Below are 19,699 nucleotides of genomic sequence, written 5' to 3' on the forward strand. Positions count from 1 at the left end.
AGAGCAGAGCTCTGCAGCCCTGCTGCAGCCCGGGGCTCCCAGTGCTGAGCCGCTGGTGCTGCAGTGTCCCGAGGGGCCAGGCTGGGCTGTCACCGCCCCGGTGGGCAGGCAAGGGCAGCACATGTGGCAGGAGGCACCTGGGGCTCGCAGGAGCCTTTGGCCTCTGCCCCATCCCACCCAGGAGACACTGCCAGGCCCTGGGTGCAGGACAGGACACGGGGAATTGGTGTGGGTGTGGTGGGGCTGGCCGGAGCAAAGGTCCTTGGGCAGGGGAGGGATGCAGCAGCAGGGCTGGGGGGGAAGCAAGGGCTGTCCTGGGATGCATTACAGATGGCACCAGAGCAAGGAACGAGATGAGCTTTAAGGTCCCTTCCATCCCAAACCAGTCCACGATCCAAAGGATGCTGCGCCGGGGACTTGCTGTCCTCGGGCCCTCCTGCAGCCCAGGAGGCAGTGGAGGGGGGCATCTCTCCACCCTGGCACCAGAGGGAGGAACCACTGCTGCCAAGGCCATCACACAGGTCACACCCTAAGGACACCTCCCTCCTTTTCCACCAGCATCCCCAGCTGGGCAGCCCAGTGCCCGTGGTGCCAACAGGGGATGGGAGGCACGGGATGGGCTGTTGGCAATGTCCGCACAAAGGTCCCCTCAGTGGCTGCTGCCAGCAGGACCAGGGCAGAGAGGACATTGCCCACGCTCTCACAGGCACTGCTGGGTCTTCTCAGCGCCCCTGGGGCTGGGCCCTCCCCAGCCATGCACAGATTTGGGGTTCAGGGTCCTGCCCCTCATCCCTTTGCTCTTTGATACCCTGGTGGCCGGTCCTCAGCTAAAGCCCAACGCCCAGCAATGAACCATCTTGTTTGACATGCTCCAAAACGTGGAGAAGTCCCTCATCTCATTAGCTTGCTCTAGTGGTTAATCACTTAGAAACACATGCCTAATTTTTTAAATTTGTTTAGCTTCAGTTTAACCCTACCAGTTCTTGTTATCCCTTCCTTTGGCAGATCAAAAGCCCTTTAGAGGCTGGGCTTTCCTCTTGGTAATCATCTCACCTAATCTTCATTAGGAGAAGTCACTGAGCCACAGAGCTTTTCAGTCCCCAATGGAAGGGCATTTTCCACAGCTCTTGGGACCACATTTGTCTTTCCCTGCAGCATCCTCCAGGTTTATTTTTCGTATCCCACTTGAACCTTGCAGAGCAGGGTGCTCTGCTCACCTGGAGGCATTTTTGCTCACCTGGAGGCATTTTTATAACCTCAGGCTACAGGACAGACAAATTTTGCATTTAAATTCTTCATCTGAGATGTGGCTTGGCACAACCTCCCAAACTTCCTCACTTGCTGCTCACTGTTTTATCAGCAGAGATTTTCCACTCCCTACCACTTACAGCAGGTCTGGGTGCTGCTGACCCATGCCGGGGTCCTCTGTCCCCTCATGCACCTGAAGATCATATTTAGAATCACAGAATAGTTCAGGTTGGAAAAGTCCTCCGGGATCATTGAGTCCAACCCAGCACTGCCATGCCCCACCACGTAAACCATGTCCCCAGGTGCCACACCAACAGTGACTCCATCACTGCCCTGGGAAGCCTCTTCCTGTTTGACACCTTTTGGTGATTAAATCTTTCCTAATATCCACTGTAAACCTCCCCTGGCTCAACTTGAGGCTTTTTCCCCTCGTTTCACCCCTTGTTACTTGAGGAGCAATCCCATTACCTCAAGATGGCCCCAGCACCCTACCAGGGCTCACTCTGTCTCCAGAGCAGAGGTGGTGCTTGGGTCAAGCTGGCATCATGGTCCTGGCACAGGAGCACCCATGGCATCCCAGCAGGGATGGTGGGAAGGCACCTTTGAGGTGTCCAGGCCACTCTCCAGCTCACAGAAGGGCTCAGTCCTAAGGGCTCAGGGCAGCTGCCTGCAGCCAAGCCTTGGAAGTCTCTGAGGATGGTGATGCTCAACCTCTTTGGGAACTTCTCTGCTTTTCCAAAGCCCATCCTGAGCCTCCCAAGCCGCAGCTTGTAGCTGCTATTCCTTCCTACAGGACCTGGCACCACCAGTGGGGGCCTGGCTCCTTCCTTTTTTAATGGCCCCACACAGAGCTGTGGCTGTGCTGAGATCCCTTCTTGGCTTTCCTTCCCCAGGTTCCCTGCACTGCGCTGAAATCAGCTTGGGCCAAGCTCCAGCCAAAGCAGCAGCAGTTCAAGCCACATCCCTCCACCATTCCATACAGCACATGATCCAACCCTGCTGCTCAGGAGTTGGGAAAGAGCCTCCTGAGACATGAGATAAACGCCTCTGGCAGCCCAAGAGTACTGAGATCTGCAGCAGAGCTCAACCCCTCCAAAAATCCCCATCCAGCCTGAAAATCACAGAATATGCTGAGCGGGAATGGAGTCACAATGATCATCCAGTCCAGCTCCTGGCCCTGCACAGACACTCCAACAATCCCACCCTGGGCATCCCTGGCAGCGTTGTCCAAACGCTCCTGGAGCTCTGGCAGCCTCGGGGCCATGCCCATTCCCTGGGGAGCCTGGGCAGTGCCCAGCACCCTCTGGGGGAAGAGCCTTTCCTGAGATCCAACCTAAACCTCCCCTGACACAGCCTCAGCCATTGCCTTGAGTCCTGTCCCTGGCCACCACAGAGCAGAGATCAGTGCCTGCCCCTCCTCTGCCCTCATGAGCAAACTGTGCTGAGTGTCCCCTCAGTCCCCTCCTGTCCCAGTGGCATCCATCAGGCCCACCAAGGGTGACCCCCCACTGCACAAAGCGTGGGTGACATCCCCAGACAGGCACAGGCTGAGGTGGATGCCGAGGATGTCGACCCTGATGATGCTGAACAAGGAGCTGCCCTGAGCACCCCACGGGCTGGGGCAGGGGGTGACGAGTGACACAGGACGTCCCAGCATCCCCAGATCAGCCGGGTTTGCCAGAGCTGCAGTCGCTGGCGGCGAGTGACAGAAGATCTCCAGGTGCCGAATGACTGGGCAAGAACTCGGCAGAAGAAATTCAGCAGTGACAAAAGGAAACGAATGCACTTGGGGGAAAAGAGCCCTAATTATACAAACACAATGATGGGCACTAAATTAGCTATTAACATGCGGGGAGGGGATCTCGGCAGCACTAGAGATAATGCTCTGAAAACATCAGTTCAAAGCTCATCCATCATCAAAAAAAAAGAGAAAATGTAAGGAATTATGAAGAAAGGAGCCCAGTGCAGAGCAGGAATGTCATTAAGCCATGCGTGGAGCCACGGCTCGAACGTGCTGGCGGTGGTGGTCACCCCAAGACAAGGGCGTGAGGGAGCTGATAAAAATGATTAGGGACACAGAGCAGCCTCCATATGGAGAGTCAATCAACTCAGAGCTTCCACGTGAAAAGAGGCCACTCAGGGAGGGAAATAAAGCCATCAGGAATATGGGAGACATGAATGGGAATAGATTGCTTGCAATTTCATACAGTGTGCAAGGACATATTTTTTAACATGGTGCATAATTAAATTGCATAACTTACTGCCACGGGCACCCTGGGCACTGGAAATATGAACAGCACGGCAGGGGACAGGAGGAATCATCACTCATCCACCCCTTATTTCTCTCCTGTCTGGCCAGTACAGAGCTCCGCAGACCAACCAACACCAGGGTGTTCCTGGAAAGGTCATGTTTACCCCTCACACATCGTCCTGCCCAACACATGGGGACCTTGGACACCTCCTGGATGTTTCTGGGTCTGCCCAGACCAACTGCTCGGCACCCTTGGTACCTCCAGCTACCAACAGCTGCAGCCAACAGCTTTCCAAGAGACACAAGCTGGGGGATGTCCATGCTCCAGCCCCACACACAGCTCCTGGTGAACCACGTCAACAATGCCAACACCTGGAACTGAATGTGGAGGGGCTGCCAAACAGAGACTGCAGGGCAAGGGACAGATGCCACCTCCCCACGAGAGCAGCACTGTGGAGGTTGCACTGAGGAACCTGGACTGTGTCCCTGGAACCCCAGCATGCCATGACGTCACACTGTGGAGAGCAGCCTGTATCCCCAGACCCCCCAGCATTCCCTGATGTCCCACCATGAACCGTGAACTCTGTCCCTGCAGCCCCAGTTTCCCATGATGTCACACTATGGACCAGACTGTGGCCCTCAGCATCCTGTGATGTCCCAGTATGGAGTGTGGACTGTGTCCCTGTCACCTCTGACATGACCTGTCACCACAGACATGACCACAGGAGCAGGATCTCTGGAGCCCTGGTCCCTGCCCCTGCACTGTGTGCCTGACCCTGCCCACCCACCCCCTGTGCTAAATCACAGCGCCTGCACGTGCATTTAAACCTGTCCTAGGAGGCTGCTCCAATCCTCTGCTGGCCTCCCAGAGCCTTCTGTGGAATAAGAAACCACCCCCAAACAGATCAAAGATGTCCACAGAGAGCCTGTTTAAGGGGAAAGAGCTTCTGGGCTTCCCATTTGAGGGGTATGTTTCCCTTCATGCTCAGCCCAGTGATTAGTGCTCGCCAGGGAATCGGAGCTGCAAAATGAATTTGAGAAGACAGAGCAGTGTCAGGCTGTTAGAGGCTCAAAAAGGATCTTGGCTCCCCTGAGCCCCAAGGCTGAGCACTTACCATTCACATTTAACAACCAAACGCTTCCAAGGCAGGCAGAGGCCTCCCCGCTCACCTCTCCCTGCCCGACCTGTCTCCGAGGACACCATTAGCACCTGGAAAGGGAGAAGCCACGGCCTTGGCAGCGCTCGGGGCTGGCCCCGGTGCTGCCGAGCGAGGCGGGGGCTGCACGAGAGCCAGGGCTGCGAGACAGCCTCACGCGCCGGGGCTCGTATTTTTGGAAACGGCATCCCAGAGGGCTGCAGTGGATGCTGCTTGTTCTCCTGCCAGCCCTGACTGTTTTGGAAAGTTTGGTTGAGCTCCGTTTGGCTGCCTCGGAGTTATTCAAGCACAGAAAGGGGGTTATTGCTTACAGGGGGGCTCCGATTTTTTTTCTTCCGAGCGCGGTTCGGGTGAGGAAGCCCAGATTTGGGCTGCCCGCGCAGCTCCTGCAGGAAGGCGATGCAGAGTCATGGCGAAGTCAGCAGAGCCATTTAAAAGCATGTCTTCAGAGCTCCCGGGTCTGCTCTGCAGCCGGGGCAAGAGGCACCTTCTCCACAGCCCAAACATGTCCATTGCCACCTTCCCCCGCGCCCCCTCCACGCCTCTGGCAACTGCCGCTCTCCTCGCCAGGCAGAAGGCTTGGCAGGAAAAGCTGGACAGGAGCAGGTAGGGCTGCTCCAGGCTGCACCATGAACCACCCCAGGAGCCGGGACACCCCCTCCCCTCCCTCAGCTGCTCACCAGCCTCATGCTGATCATAAAGAAACCTCTGTGCGTCTCCAGGGAAGCGGGACTTAGAGAGGGGCACAAAGCCTCCCGCAGCTGTGTGTTTGCAAACAACCCAGCTGAGCTGTGAAGAGGGGCTGAAAGCAGTAATTGTCTTTAATTAAAGGAGGTTGGAGGCATCTCAAGCTTTGACAAAAGACATTTCCAGTCTGCTAGCAGCTCCAGCACTCAGTGCCTCTGCAGCCGCAACCCGGCCGGGGGTTCAAAGGCGGCGGGTGACGGTGGGGACATGGGGACATCAGTCCTGGGGTGCAGATGCAGCAGTGCCAGGGCAGTGCCACACACCCGCAGGGCACGAGAGAAGGACACACCCGCGCTCCAAGGGGGATGCAGGCAGTCAGCAGGATGTGATACCTGCGACTCCTACAAACCTCGTGCCTGGCACCAGATGCGGGCCAGATGTGCTTGTGTGGGGACCCAGCAGCTGCCTGAGGCATCCCACCCTCCTGGTGGACCTGGCTGCACGTGTCTGTGTCCAGGGCTGTCACCTCAGCCCTGCTGGGGTCTCCCTGGTCCCCCCTACTGTGGCACCCGGAGGTGCTGCACACAGCCGGCCCACAGACCAGACACCAAGAGCGCTGCTGCTGCAGCTCCTCCCAGGATAATTAATGAATCCTGCTTATTAGTGAGCTACCTGGGCTGGCGTGGAGCTCTGTCATGGTGCTGCATCCTTGCAAGCTTGCGTTGGGTTCCACAGCCCAGCCCACAGCCTGAGCTGGCACACCAGACCCCCACCCGCATGGATGCTGTCCCCACAAAGCCCTTCCCAGGGCTGGGCTTTGCTCCCAGCTGTGCTCTGAGCACCAGCGAGATCACAATGTGCTCCTGAAGCTCGGGGTACTGCAGCTCAGGGTAGCAAAATGTCCTCCTTCCCACCTCTCCTCCATCCTGCAGGGCTGAGGCTCCCCAGGGAGGGCCTGTTGCCTGCCATCCTCTGCTTCCTCCCTCCCACCTTTGCTTTTGGCCTTCCAGCACATCAGCATGCAGGAAATCACTACGCTGGTTTCCATGGAAACCCCATCATGGGAGGGGCACTCCCAAAATGTATTAAACAGTCGTTCTGGCACAGCTTTGGTGTCCCACGTGTCCTGCTCCCCCACCCCTGGCCTGGCAACCCCCTGGCAAGTCCCTCCTGGGCTCACCCACAGCCCTTCTGAGCCCTGGGGTCAGGAAACCTGGGATGGAGGGAGGAATTCTGCTTCCAGAGAAACATCACTGCCTCTCTTCTCATTTGCCCAGAGCAGCTGTGGCTGCCCCTGGATCCCTGGCAGTGTCCAAGACCAGGCTGGACGGGGCTTGGAGCAGCCTGGGAGAGTGGAAGATGTCCCTGCCCGTGGCAGGGGTGGGACTGGGTGAGGTTGTTTAAGGTCTCTTCAACCCAAACCATTCCAGGATTCTTTAGGCAGGACTGAGCAGCAAACCTGCACCTGGCTTCAGTCTGAACCCTCTGCTCAGCTCTGCACACTCTGCTCCAACTGTTTTCCCACGTGTCCCCCCTCATCCCATGCTCTCACCCGCTCCATGTCTGCCTTGCAGCTGGCAGTGCTGGAAAACCAGCCCTTGGACAAGGGTAAATCCCCACCATGGCTCCTGCAGAGGTGCAGAGAGCCAGAAACACCCAAAATCACATCCCAGAGGACACACCCTGCGTGCTGGGCAGGTCCCCACGCGAATATTTTTGCCTGGGAAATCCTGGAAAGAGCAGCCGCGCTCTAATTCAAGAGAAACAAAAACAAACTGGGATCACTTCCATCTGTGCCAGACAGCAAAAAAACTTTCAAGAAGAAGAAAGAAAAAAAAAAAAAAAAGACCAGTTCTAATTATAGGGTATCATGAAGAGACACACGCTCAGATTTGTCACTCTGCTCCCGATTAGCCGTACACACGGTGACAACATGAGTGAGTGAGCACCGGGCAGAGTGACATTCCTCTCCTGCTTTTCCTCTGGAAAGCAGGAACAGGACCAGAGTAAGCTCTCACCAAGGGTGAGCCAGTGCCTCCTGCCATTTCCTTTTATAGAATCCCTACGGTAGGAGAAGCCCTCAGGGATCATCGAGTCCAGCCATTAACCCAGCACTGTCAGATCCACCACTGAACATGTCCCCAAGTGCCACATCCAGTCGCTGTTTGAACACCTCCAGGAATGGGGTCTCCACAGCTGCCCTGGGCAGCCTGTGCCAATGCCTGAGCACCCTTTCCATGAAGAAATTTCCCTAATATCCAACCTAAACCTCCCCTGGCCCAGCCTGAGGCCGTTCCCTCTCCTCCTGTCCCTGTTCCCTGCGAGCAGAGCCCAACCCCCCCCGGCTGCCCCCTCCTGTCAGGGACTTGTGCAGAGCCACAAGGTCCCCCCGGAGCCTCCTTTGCTCCAGGCTGAGCCCCGCCAGCTCCCTCAGCCGCTCCTCATGCTCCAGACCTTTCCCCAGCTCTATTCCTGTCTCTGGACATGCTCCAGGAAGGTTCTCAGGCTGGGATTTGCCTGGATGGAAAAGCAAGCTGGAGAAAACCTGGAGATTATTTTTCCTACAATGGCTCCCTCGTCTCTTATTCTTCAGTTGGTGCCACAGGTTCACTCCCAGGGTGTAAACTGAGAGTAAAACACCACCATTCCTGCCTGCATCCATGTGGGAGCTGAGGCAGGTGCCTGTGAAGGTGACAGGATGGCAGTGCTCGCTGTCCCCACACCAGGACAAACAGCACTGCAAGGGCAAAGGAAGGCAGGTTTTAATCCATCATTGGGGTGCACTGTAGGGAAAGGAGAATGAGAAGCTTCTCTGGGTGTGAGTCATTCCCCAAATGTTTCTTCTATTCCTGTTTTCCCCGCTTTTCCTCATTCTGTTTTATTAATGAGGCTGCATGGATGCACTGAAAGGCTCAGAATTAATTTTGCTCTCTGTGCTGCAAGGAAAGGTCTGCAGCAGGAGCATTTCCACTGGGATAAACCCTCCTAAGCTTCCTGCCTCCATCTCTGGGAATCCTCTAGGTGATGGCTGGCACGAGGGAGCAGCTCCAGCATCCACAGCCTGGGCAGCCTGAAGAATCACCTCCTCCTCCTCTTCCTTCCTTGAGATCCCTGAGAGCCAAAGGTGGTTCTGTAGGATCCCAAACCATCTAGCTGGGGTTGAATGGGGAATCTGCCAAAATAATCCTCTGGGATCGTGGTGACAGCAATATGGACAGACACTGGAGAACTGTCACATGAGATGAGGGATAAGCAAAAAGGAAGAGGAAGGAAAGGGGCAGAGAAAGGCTCAGGAAAAACAGTTGGTTCCACTGAAATGTCTCAGGAGAGAGATCAGCCCCTCAGAAATTCCCAGGTAAGGGTCTGATGCCCAACAGTGTCCTGCATCCTGCCTGTTCCACACACGTGGGCACTTCAGGCCCCTGCCTGGAGCAGCAGCCCCCATCCATCCATCCATTCAGCACGTCCTGGGGGGTGCAGACACCCTGCCCAGGAAGGGCTGTCCTGAGGGGCAGGCACAAAGAGGAACAGTGTGATGGGAACCACTCCCTGCTGCCCGACAGCCAACAGGGCCCCGGCGCTGCACAGCCCCTCCTGCCTCCCCCTGGAGCCTCCCGAGAGCCCAAGAGCCATAAAAAGGCACATCTGGGGAGTTCCATGGAGTGTGCTGTCTGCTGCTCCTGCAGCCACTGCAGAAGTCAAGATGATCTTTTCTAAAGCCATCCAGGCTGGGAGAAATGCCTCGGGGAGCAAAGCAAGAGTGCTACTCTGCTCCATGGGCTCCACTTCACGGTAATCCTGACTGCTCGGGAGGGTTTGGGCACTTCGATAGTTTGAATGACAAAGCCTTTCTCACGTGGCCATTTATTGTTCACTCTGCTCCTCTTCCTGTCCAGCTGCAGGTGTAACAACCACAGGGCTCTTGGGATCATAATGGTTTGGAAGGAAATTGCTGGCTGTGGTTTCAGCCTTAAAAATGGTCCTGAGCACAGGGTCTCTGTGAGCTCCAGAAGTGCCAATAGCCTGAAAGTGCCAAAAGACTCTAAAAGTAGGAGGTTGTCATCACTGAAAACTGTCAGCGCCCAGCTCCTGAAGATATTCTCTCAAAATGCAGAATTTGAATTTGCTCCTGGTCATAGGAGTTATTTCCAGCCTGTGGATCTCCAAGGAGACCCTCCCTTGCTGGTGCAGGGATGCTGCTGCACCATCACTGTGGTACCCGCAGCCCTTCACGGTGGTAGGGGCCAGCCCAGGTGCCTGGGATGTGTTTGGGAGCAGAACCCTACACTCAAGCATCAAGATTCCCACTGGCCAGCTGAAAACATCACTTTCTGCAAAGGTCTCTCTGGTTTCTGACACAAGGAGCAAAGCCAAGATCCCTGGGTTACCTCCAAGGGCTCCGTGAAGATGCCAACACCTCGGCAGGTGTCATTCCAACATGCTGAGGAGAAGAGATCTCAACCTTTGAAGATCTTGCTGCAGAAACCTGGAAAGGCTTCACAGGCTGTCACAATGTGTTCACACAGGTCCCCTTCTGGGTGCCAAGGCACAGAGCTGGTGGCTCCAGGTCTGACCACGACCTTTTCCTGCCTCCCCTTCCCAGGCTGCTTTCCAGACCCAGTGACTTCTACTTTCCTCACGCTGTTCCCTGTTCCCCATTTCCCAGTCTTCAAGACCTGCCATCCTGCAAATCACCAGTGTCTCTGGTACTACAGCCAGTTTCCCCACTTCTTGGACTCCAGCTTCTTTGGGGAGCACCCAAAGAAGGTCCACGAGGATGGGGAAGGGTCTGGAGGGGGAGGCAGGAGGTGTTTAAGTTCCAACCACACACGCAAAGGCTGGGCATCACAGATCAGTGTCACCAAACTTAAGGTCTCCTTCAAAACACGATAATATTGTGTATTTTGCTTGGCCAAACCTAATTAAACCTTGTTTGAAGTTTGGCCTGTGTTAACAAAGCCATTGTATGAACTATGAACACTTCGATTCCATTTCCCAACCTTTATGAGGACTTTTCTGTACAGTTCCCAGTGATAGATTATGTTTCTAAGGCATATGGGGAACAATAATGAGTTTCCCTGGAGCTAATTAAGCTAATCATGGCTTCTAGATTAAATTCTCTGTAAGGTTTTTACCTTGTGTGGCTAAAATCAAAGAGCTGTGCTCTTACTGAGCACATCTGAGTCATCTGACATCAGAAAAACTTTAAATCAGTGCAGAGGATGTCTGAGGGTATTTCCCAAAATTAAATGTTCAACACAATCTCTTGGCTTTGGCCAGACTTGCTGAAAAATCTTAAATGAAAAAGAAAAAATCCTCAAAAGCAGTATTTTCTCCAATTTTCCTCAAGTGACATATGAAGGATATTCTCCTGTTGCCCTATAAAAATCCAGTACTGTGAGGAATTCAAGGAAAAATCCTCTCCCCCCCGCCAAGATCTCTGAGTGCTTTCAATCAAAGGAAAAAACTAATGGCAAAAAACACATTCCCTTCTTTTTAAGGCAATAATGAGTTAAAATCCTGGAATCCTGGGCCTGAATCCCAGCTATTCATTCCAGTTCCTATTAATGTTTACCACTTTTCTCAGAAAAAAAAAAAGGGGGGGGAGGGGGGGAAGGGGAGGCCAAGGAAGGAGAGAGACGAACAAATGCTGCTCTCCCACCGGCGTCGGCACAGGATGCTGCCAGAGCTGCTATTCCCTGCTCACATGGGTGTAACACCAGGAATGTGGTATTTGATCCAAAATGCTGTTTCATCTGTAAAAATAAGTCAGGGGGAGATTTTCTCCTGGTCCACATCAGCTCCAGGAAAGCACCGTGTTACTGCGTGTCCCTGTGCCCAGAGGGACAGAGGGGACACCACCCCCAGGTCTGCTTTCACCCACCTCCCCCATCTCCTCGCCGATCCCAGCACAATGGGGTGGAGGGAGCAGCCTGTCCCAGAGTAGGAAGGGGGGCAGAGACCATCCCTGCAGCTCTGTGTGATCTTCAAGGTCCCTTCCAACCCAAACCATTGCGAGACCTAGAGCAGAGGGATGACGGGGCTGGGGCAAAGGGACTGGGAAGCAGCAGCTGTGGCAGACAGTGGCAATGCAAAACTCCACCATGTTTCTCTGAGAAATCCTGGGAATGGTCATCATTTCCATCAGGAAACTACCACTGGGTTTTGCTGGACCTGAGATCTCCATCCCTCCCTCCAAGCCAAGGGATCGTGACCTGCCCGCACTGATAAAGGAGAAGGTGCTGTTCCCCTCTGGGCTCCCGTGGGCTGCTCTCGGGTCGCCTTGTGCATCCTGCTGAGGTCTTTCCTACACCATCACAGCAGGGCTGGGAGAGCTCTGCAACCTCCTACTGCTCGAAACCCACTCTCATGTCCTGGGAAACCTCATCTCCTCCCTTTCTCTGTACAGAAAATACTTTTGTGGAAGGTCTCAGTCCATTCCTTGTCTTGAAAGCAAAACGAGAAAGGAACTCTCATTTCCTTTGTTTCCCAAGAAGGTGTATTTCCTCAGAAGCTGCATTTCTTATTCCAAGGTGAGTGGTCCATCTCCCTCCTCCGGTAGCACACCTCTTGCCCCACTCCTGGACCATCTGTGACCCTCCCTGTGAGATCAGCATCTCTTGGGGCTTCACAGCTCCAGCAAATCAGTACCTCAACCCCCCTGTCTGACACCCCCTTGGTCTGTCAAGCTCCCCTGGGTCCCATTCCAGCCTCCCAAAGCCCAAACTCCAACAGGAACGTGCAGAGGACAAGCACCAGGCAGGTGTGGAGTGGCTCCCAGTGAGCAGCTGCAGTCTCCACCACAGCCCTAATTGGATTCACAACATGGAGAGGTCAGCGAGAAGAATCAAAGCCATGGAAAGAAAGACGCTGTATTCTTGCTTCCCAGACAGAGAGGGAGGAGAGGGAGAAGCCCCAAAAGCAGTATCCAACAATGCCACTGAGCCTTGGCCGGCTGGGAGCATTCAAATTGTCAACAAGCCTGTAGAAAAGGCAGACAAATTCCTGTTTTGTACTTGGGAAGGAGCCAGGTGATGTAATCATCTTCGAGGATGATGGTGGAATACTTTCCATTCCAGCAGTAACTCAAGATGTTAAATAGCAGCCACTAAAGTTAAACATTGCTAAATCAGCCTGTCAGGGCAGCACCTACCTAAGGGGGTGTAGGGAGAGGGCTGATGGGGCAGGGCACACTCAGCATTCACTTTCCACACACCGTGAGGCAACAGGGTGTTTCAGAGATGGAGGAAAAGCTACTTGCTAAATGAGGCAGTTGTGGCTATTTTAGGGTTGCAATGTCAGTACCAGTCAAACAAGGCTGTGCCAGCTCCAGGACTGGGTCAGCGAGGGATTAAAGGAAGGTAGGGATAGTGCAACCAACCTGTGTGCACTTAGGGAAAATAGATTAAGGCAAACTAGCCTTGTACGGGTTTTTGATGCAAGTACGAGATTGACTGGGGGGTGATGGCATTAATGTCACACACCCAAACCTCTGCAGAGCCTTCTCCTGGCTAACACACGGGATATTTTGATTCTGAAATCAGTGGCTCCACCGACACCGTGGGACATCCTCGATGAATTAAAACTTGGCAGGCGGAGGCGGCGCGGCCGGAGATCTGAGCGGGGCTGTTTCTGCTGCAGCCAACAAATGTGGTTCGTGCCTCTGGGCTGTTTAACATTTTTATCAATGACCCAGGAGAAAGCCCAAAGCGTTCCCAATAAAGTTAGCTGTTGACATGGAAGCTGTGGTGTGGTAAATACTGAGAATGATGGGTTCCTGATACAGCAATCCCAACGCCTTGGGGAGCTGGGCACAAGCAAGGAATGTGCATTTCAGTACAAACGTGTCAAATGACACCTACACGGACAGGGATGTGGTCCCAGTCCCCCCAGTCCCACAAGGAAGGACAAGGATCCTTCAAAAGCACCCAGAGAAATGCCATTGCCAAAGTGGTTAAACAAAGGGGGGATGGAGGCAGAGGGAATCTCAGCATCCCCTCTGGCATGCAGCTGATCACCATGAGCAGCCTGTATGTGCAGAGCTAGATCTGCCAAGGGAAAGGCTAAAGCAGTGCCAAGGGCTGGGAAGAGCCAAAAAAGTTGGCTGAAAACCTTACCAGAGGACCAGGGGCCAAAGATTACCCTTAAACAGGCACACTGAGCACAGAGGTGTGGTGATTGATGAAGCTCTCTGAGGTGGGAGCGCCAGGCACAGCGGGGTAAGAAGGCAGGGACAACCTCTGGAAGCATTTAATGGGCAGTTCTCTGCCTCTGGAAACATTTCCAGCACAATTGGCTGTATCTGCTCCAGTTCAACCAGGAATGCTTTCTGGAAGAACTCGATTACCCCTAGAGCACAATTTATTGGCTGGGTCCAGCACTATCAGTGGAGGCCCAGACCCGAAACAGGCACGGAGCCATAAATAGCCTCTTATCATGAAAACATCACGTCCTCGTGGGCCGTGACTGTGAGACAGCTCGGACAGGCCCTGCTCCGGCACATTGGGAAGCTGCTCCGAGCCCTCAGCACGTACTTGGCCCCCTCCAAATCCCAAGCACAGCTTGGCTGCTTCCCACCCTCTGTGCCGGAGGGATGGCTCAGGGTCCTTGTCACACGTGCTTGTCACGCCTGTTCCCGTGTCCCCCACACACAGTGGGGTGGTGGCCGGTCTGCAGGCCTATCATGGCAGGGAAGGGGACACTGCTGAGCCCTCGGGCTTCCCTCAGGGGAGACCCAGCTCCAGCTTGAGCTGGAAAATCAGAGAATCCCAGAATGGTTTGGGTTGAAAGGACCTTAAAGCTCATCCAGTGCCAGCCCCTGCCATGGGCAGGGACACCTCCCACTATTCCAGGTTGCTCCAAGCCCCATCCAGCCTGGCCTTGGACACTGCCAGGGATCCAGGGGCAGCCACAGCTGCTCTGGGCACCCTGTGCCAGGCCCTCCCCAACCTCATAGCCAGGAATTCCTTCCTAATATCTCACCTAACCCTACCCTCTGTCCATTTGAAGCCATTCCCTGTGTCCTGTCCCTCCATGCCTTGTCCCCAGTCCCTCTCCAGCTCTCCTGGAGCCCCTTCAGGCCCTGCAAGGGGCTCGGAGCTCTCCCTGGAACCTTCTCTTCTCCAGGTGAGCACCCCCAGCTCTCCCAGCCTGGCTCCAGAGCAGAGGGGCTCCAGCCCTGGGAGCAGCTCCGTGGCCTCCTCTGGACTGGCTCCAGCAGCTCCACGTCCTTCTGATGTTGGGGACCCCAGAGCTGGAGGCAGCTCTGCAGGGGGGTCTCACAGAAGTGGAGTAGAGGGGCAGAGAACAGAGAGGAGGGCCAAGGAGAAGATAGCTGCCAGCCTGAATCTGACCTGGCTTCTCCTCTTCCCCTCAGGTCACCAGCTCCTCTCCTCCTCAGGCCTATGACCCCAAAGGATGACACCACATGTCTCTGACAGCCAGAGAGTGTCACCACCAGCTTCTGCAGGGCAAAACTATCCCTTGTCACCCCAGCACGACCAGGACTCCTGGTGCTCGGTGCTGTAAGAGCACAACAAAGAATGCAGGAGCATAGATATTCTGCTGTGATGGAGAGGAGCTGCAGAAGGGATGAAGGGTCGAATTGCTGAGAGCAGCAGCCATCAGCTGCTGTCCCTGAGCAGGCACAGGCCGTGCTGCAGCGTCCATCCGCTGTCCAGCCAGCCCGGCGAGAGTGGCAGCACAATGGCTCTGCCTCCGCTGTGGCTGAGCAGAGCCAATGGATACGGGAGGCAGAGGGAGAAATGCGCTTAATGTGCTGCATGGGAGGGACGGGGAGGGGAGGGAAGGGGGGAGGCGCAGACAAAGAACAGGGAGATGGAGAGAAAAGACGCAGGCAGGGAGCAGAAGGTGAAGCGGGGAGGACGGGGCTGGGGGAGGCGCGTGCGTGGAGCCCCTCACCAGCGAGGAGCTGGGGAGCGAGTGGAGAGCAGCGGAGAGGAGAGGAGTGGGCAGCCAGCCCCTCGCAGGGCCCTGCGGGAGCGGCAAGCCAGGCCCAGCGAAATGAAAATCTCTTAACCACACAGAATTGTTAACTGCCCCCAAATCCTTTTGTGCTGGGGCTGCGAGCTTAGAAGAGCTTAAGCTGTTAGATGCATGAACTTCCTCCATAAATATCCCTTGTGCACACTGCCGCGAGCAGGCTGGCGCGCTATTAGCCAGATGAAAACCCAGCGGAGAAAATGAGCAACTCCTTCCAGCTGCACAGAGGGGTTGTCCATTCCTTGGGATGCCCTTCTCCACCTGAACGCCTTGGTGGGGCAGGACCACGGCCCCCCACGCTCCCTGCCACGTCGTGTTTGGGCGCCTGAGTGTGCGAGAGAACTTCACCCCGAAAGCCAGCTCGGATTTGCTTTTGTTTTGCTTCTGGAAAGGGGCCCAGATTCCCTCCCACCCCTGGAAACAAGAGCAAACCTGCCAGCCACATGTAGGAGTGAGTCCCCCAAGCCAGGCAGCTCCGCCGCTGCCTCCACAGGGAGCAGGGGCAGGGACCCGGCGGGAGGAGGGCAGGGATGCAGGGATACATCCCGCGCTCCTTCCCGAGCAGAGCTGGGGTAACCGGCCCCTTCCCAGCCCTTTGTGGGGCTCACTGCGAGGGCTGGGAGAGGATGGGGATGCCATGGCTGTCCTGCCAACTCTGTGGCTGGCTCTCCTCCCAGTCCCCGCTCCTCTTCTGGGGGCTGCCAGGGAAAAATGGAGAGGCTGTCCCAGTCTGGCACAATCCTGGGGTCCCATCCAGCCCTGATTCCACCCCACATGAGAAGGAGAATGGGAAGGGGGGGAAGGGGAAGGAGGAAAGGGGAAGGCAAAGGCAAAGAGGGAAGGGAAAGGGAAAGAAAAGAAGAGGGGAAGAAGGGAATAGGAAGGGGAAGGGGAAGGGAGTAGGAAGGTGAAGGGAATAAGAAGATGAAGAGGGAGGGGAAGGGGAAACGGAAGGGGAAGGAAAGGGGAAAGAGAACGGGAAGGGTAATGGGAAGGGGAAAGGGGAAAAGGAAGGGAAAAGGAAAAGAAAAAGGGAAGGGAAAGGGGAAGGGAGGCAGCCCCGGAGCCAGCTGCCCCATGGAGACGATGGGCTGCCGGCCACCGCGTGATTAATGAGGGCGGGGAGCGCGGGGCCGGCGCGCGCCAGCACCGGCTGCAGAAACAGCTGCCGAGGTACCGGACCTCCCAAAATCCTGCTGCTGCCCCAGACAAAGAGGGGACCGGCCTCCCCCTCCACCTCGGCCCCGCTCCTGCCTGCTCCGCTCCCCCCCGGCCCTACACGGACAGGGCTCTGCAGGAGGGGTCCTGGGAGCCCCGGGACGTGCGAGGGACTGTCCCTTGGCTGGGCTGGCAGGGGCACCGGGGAGCTCCCCAAGAAAGCCCAGCCGCATCAGAGCAAAGCACTGTGCAGGGCTGGGTCTGCTCGGGGAAAACACAGGCTGAGATGGAAAAGCTGCCATGAATCATTGGGGCTTTCTGGTGCTGCTACGGATGCTTCACTTGGGAGTTGTAAAACCCCCGTCTGCCCTCCGAGGCAGGGATTAGCCGGGCTCAGTTTCCAGCAGTACTTCCTTGCTGTCCCCATCCCCATCCCTGCTAAGGCTGGAAGACACTTGATCTGCCCGAGCTCGGTGGGAAGAGGCGTTCAGCGGCTAAGTGAGGAGTAGCTGAAATCGGGGATATTAAATGATCCCCACAGCACACCAGGACCTGAATTTTGGTGCATGAGCAGCCCAGCCACCAGCAGCAGACATGGAGCCCTCTCCACAGGGACCATACAGCCTGCAGTCCCTACCGAGCAGTCAGACTGTCCGTCCCCCTCTCCAGTCTGTCTGTCTCCCACTACCAGCACCTTCCCTGTGCTTGGTTCCACCTGGCCACCCCTTCACAGCCAAAAGAGAGGAGACACAGCTCCTTCCTTGGCTCTGCAGTGGCCACCGATGTATCTATAATTGATCTCAGAGAAGCCCTGGCTCTGCTCGGAGTGTGCCGATGCTATCGGAACCGCAGAGGGATTTGGATGCTCAAATGGGGGAAAAAGATCCTGTTTGCCAAACTCTGTGGTTTGCTCCATGCATGGCACAGATGCAGGTGCCCATCACACAGCTCTGGGGTCCCACCTCCCTCCCAGCAACCCCAGGAGCGCCTTTCTCAACCTTTCCAAGCCCATGTGTGACTGGACAAGAACACAGACATCAGTTCAGGGAGGGGGTGCCGAGCCTCTTGCTGGCCTGGGAGGGACCACACCGGCTCCATGGTGTTCAGCTGAGCTCAGCAGGCACTCATGGAGTCTGCTTTGAACATCTACAGGGGCAGGAGAACATCTACAGAGGCAGAACATTTACAGGGCAGGAAACCTCAGGCTGTTGAGGAGCCCAGGGGCCAGGTAGCTCTGAACAGCCCAGGACCATGTCCCACCCTGGGCCATTTGCACCTCACCAGGACAACACTGTAGACAACTTGTGTGGATGCTAAAAAGCTTGAAGCAGAGAAATTCTCCAGCTTTCTGCCAGCATCCTGTGAAAGTCTTGCCTTTCTCACGCAGGCTAGCTGAAAACAGTGAAGAGGTTTTTGTAAACTAATTCTCTATCTTGCACCTGTTGTTTGTTATGCACGGTCTGTTGATATTGACTGGAGAAAATATTTTGAAATGGGTGTTGGAGGGTCTGAATCAATCATCCTGGGAGGTGGATGGTCAAAGGACCAACAACCTTATGCCATTCAAGTGAACCAAGTTATAGAAATGAGTCTGTGAATTATTAAATGATTCCATTCTTCCTGGACCTGAAGTCTATGTCGTTATTCTCGCCATCCCTGGTACAACAGCGACAAACTTGCTCCCTCCCACTGCACCCTTTTGGGAGCCTGCATTCCCACTCCCCTCATCCCAGAAGCGACTCAGCCCATGCCAAAGCACACAGCACAAACCAACAGCAGAACAGCCCCAGTATTTGGGGAGGCAACTGCAGATTGGTGGCATGCACCACACGTGTGTACCTCCAAAACCTGGAGAGCACAGATGGCACCAGCAACAGGTGCCAGCCCTGAACCCAGTGGCTCTGGGGATCTGGAGGTCATGCACAGCCTCTGCAACGGATGGATGAGCCTGGGGCAGGTAGTGAGGAGCTGGGGAAGGAGTCAGCCTCCACACACGCCCCTCTGCCACCCCGCCCAAGGAGGTCCCTCCCAGGTGGTTCATGCAGATCCCAGATGCAAATCCCGAGTGCCCCCACCAGCAGTGAGGTGAGTGCAGGAGTGAGCCCAGGGCCCATGGTTACCTCTGCAGACGGTCCCGTTCTCCACCGACTCGTAGCCGGCCCGGCACATGCAGCGGCCGATGGGCACCAGCCACTCGCCATCGCCATTGCAGTACAGCTTGATGGGCACGTCCACCTCCTCGGCGTTGGCAATGCACGTCCCCCTGGCTGCCACCAGCGAGGTACTCTCTGCTCCCGACAGGGTTTCTTGGAAGACGGCCCCGTTCTGGATCACACGGGGACATTTGCGGTAGAAGACACGGACAGCGATCAGGGACATGCAGCCCCCATAGTCCTGGAAGGCCAGGTAGAAACCATTCTTGGAGACAGGCCCAAAACTGCGCACCTCAGTGTTGATCTTCATCACCCGTCCACCTAGGTCCACCTGTGAGAAGCTCTCGTCAGCAGCAATCGTGTCCACCTTCATCCAAGGATTCTCCATCCAGTTAGGAAAAGTCTTGGTGGCCGAGTCAAAGTCCGACTCGAAATAGTACAGGTTAAAAGTCTCCTTACAGGAGCCTGGGACGTTTGGGATGCTGCTGCAGTCCCGGACAGAAAATTTCATCTCCACGTGGATGCGGTGTGCTCCTCGCCTCCGGATGTACTTGGTCCGCAGCCAGTTGTTCTGGCTGGATTCGAAGACGTTGCACACCTGGTAGGTGCGGATCGTGTTCATGTTCTCATCGTACCCACTCACCTCTTCCCACTGCGGGCAGGACACACACAGTCAAGGGGCTGCACTGAACAGATGCTCCCCACCCTCCTCGCCTCTTCCCATCCCCACTATGTGCCAAGTAGGTTCTGCCAGCACCAGCTGCCCCACTCTGTGCCCACCTCATCCCACAGGCTGCCCCAGAGTGCCCAGCACCTCATCCCAGCACCCCCCTGCAGGTGCCCTGGACCTGCCTGGGCAGGGTTTGACCTACACCATGCCCCAGGCAAGCTCCACACTGTGGGGACAAAGTGGCCCCTTGGGGCTGCCTCACTGCCACCAGCACCACGCTCCATGCCTGGATTCAGGGTGAAGCCTCTCTGCTGCTGGTGGGACAGCGAGGCCACTGCTCTGCAGAAATGGTTTTAGCAGGGGCAGTGCCCAT

The 19,699-nt window shown here is 55.7% G+C and overlaps 1 protein-coding gene across 4 annotated transcripts in view; it reads right to left on the reverse strand.

Moving 5' to 3' along the window:
* Positions 1-19,699, reverse strand: part of EPHB2 (EPH receptor B2) — a 128,399-nt gene that overhangs the window by 66,193 nt on the left and 42,507 nt on the right. For all 4 annotated transcript variants that reach the window (XM_039563977.1, XM_039563974.1, XM_039563973.1 and 1 more), the window contains exon 3: positions 18,624-19,308. In XM_039563977.1, the coding sequence (XP_039419911.1) occupies positions 18,624-19,308 (685 nt within the window). The remainder of the gene's footprint in view (positions 1-18,623; positions 19,309-19,699) is intronic.

This window comes from Corvus cornix, chromosome 21, assembly GCF_000738735.6.
Source record: "Corvus cornix cornix isolate S_Up_H32 chromosome 21, ASM73873v5, whole genome shotgun sequence".
Classification (NCBI taxonomy): domain Eukaryota; kingdom Metazoa; phylum Chordata; class Aves; order Passeriformes; family Corvidae; genus Corvus; species Corvus cornix.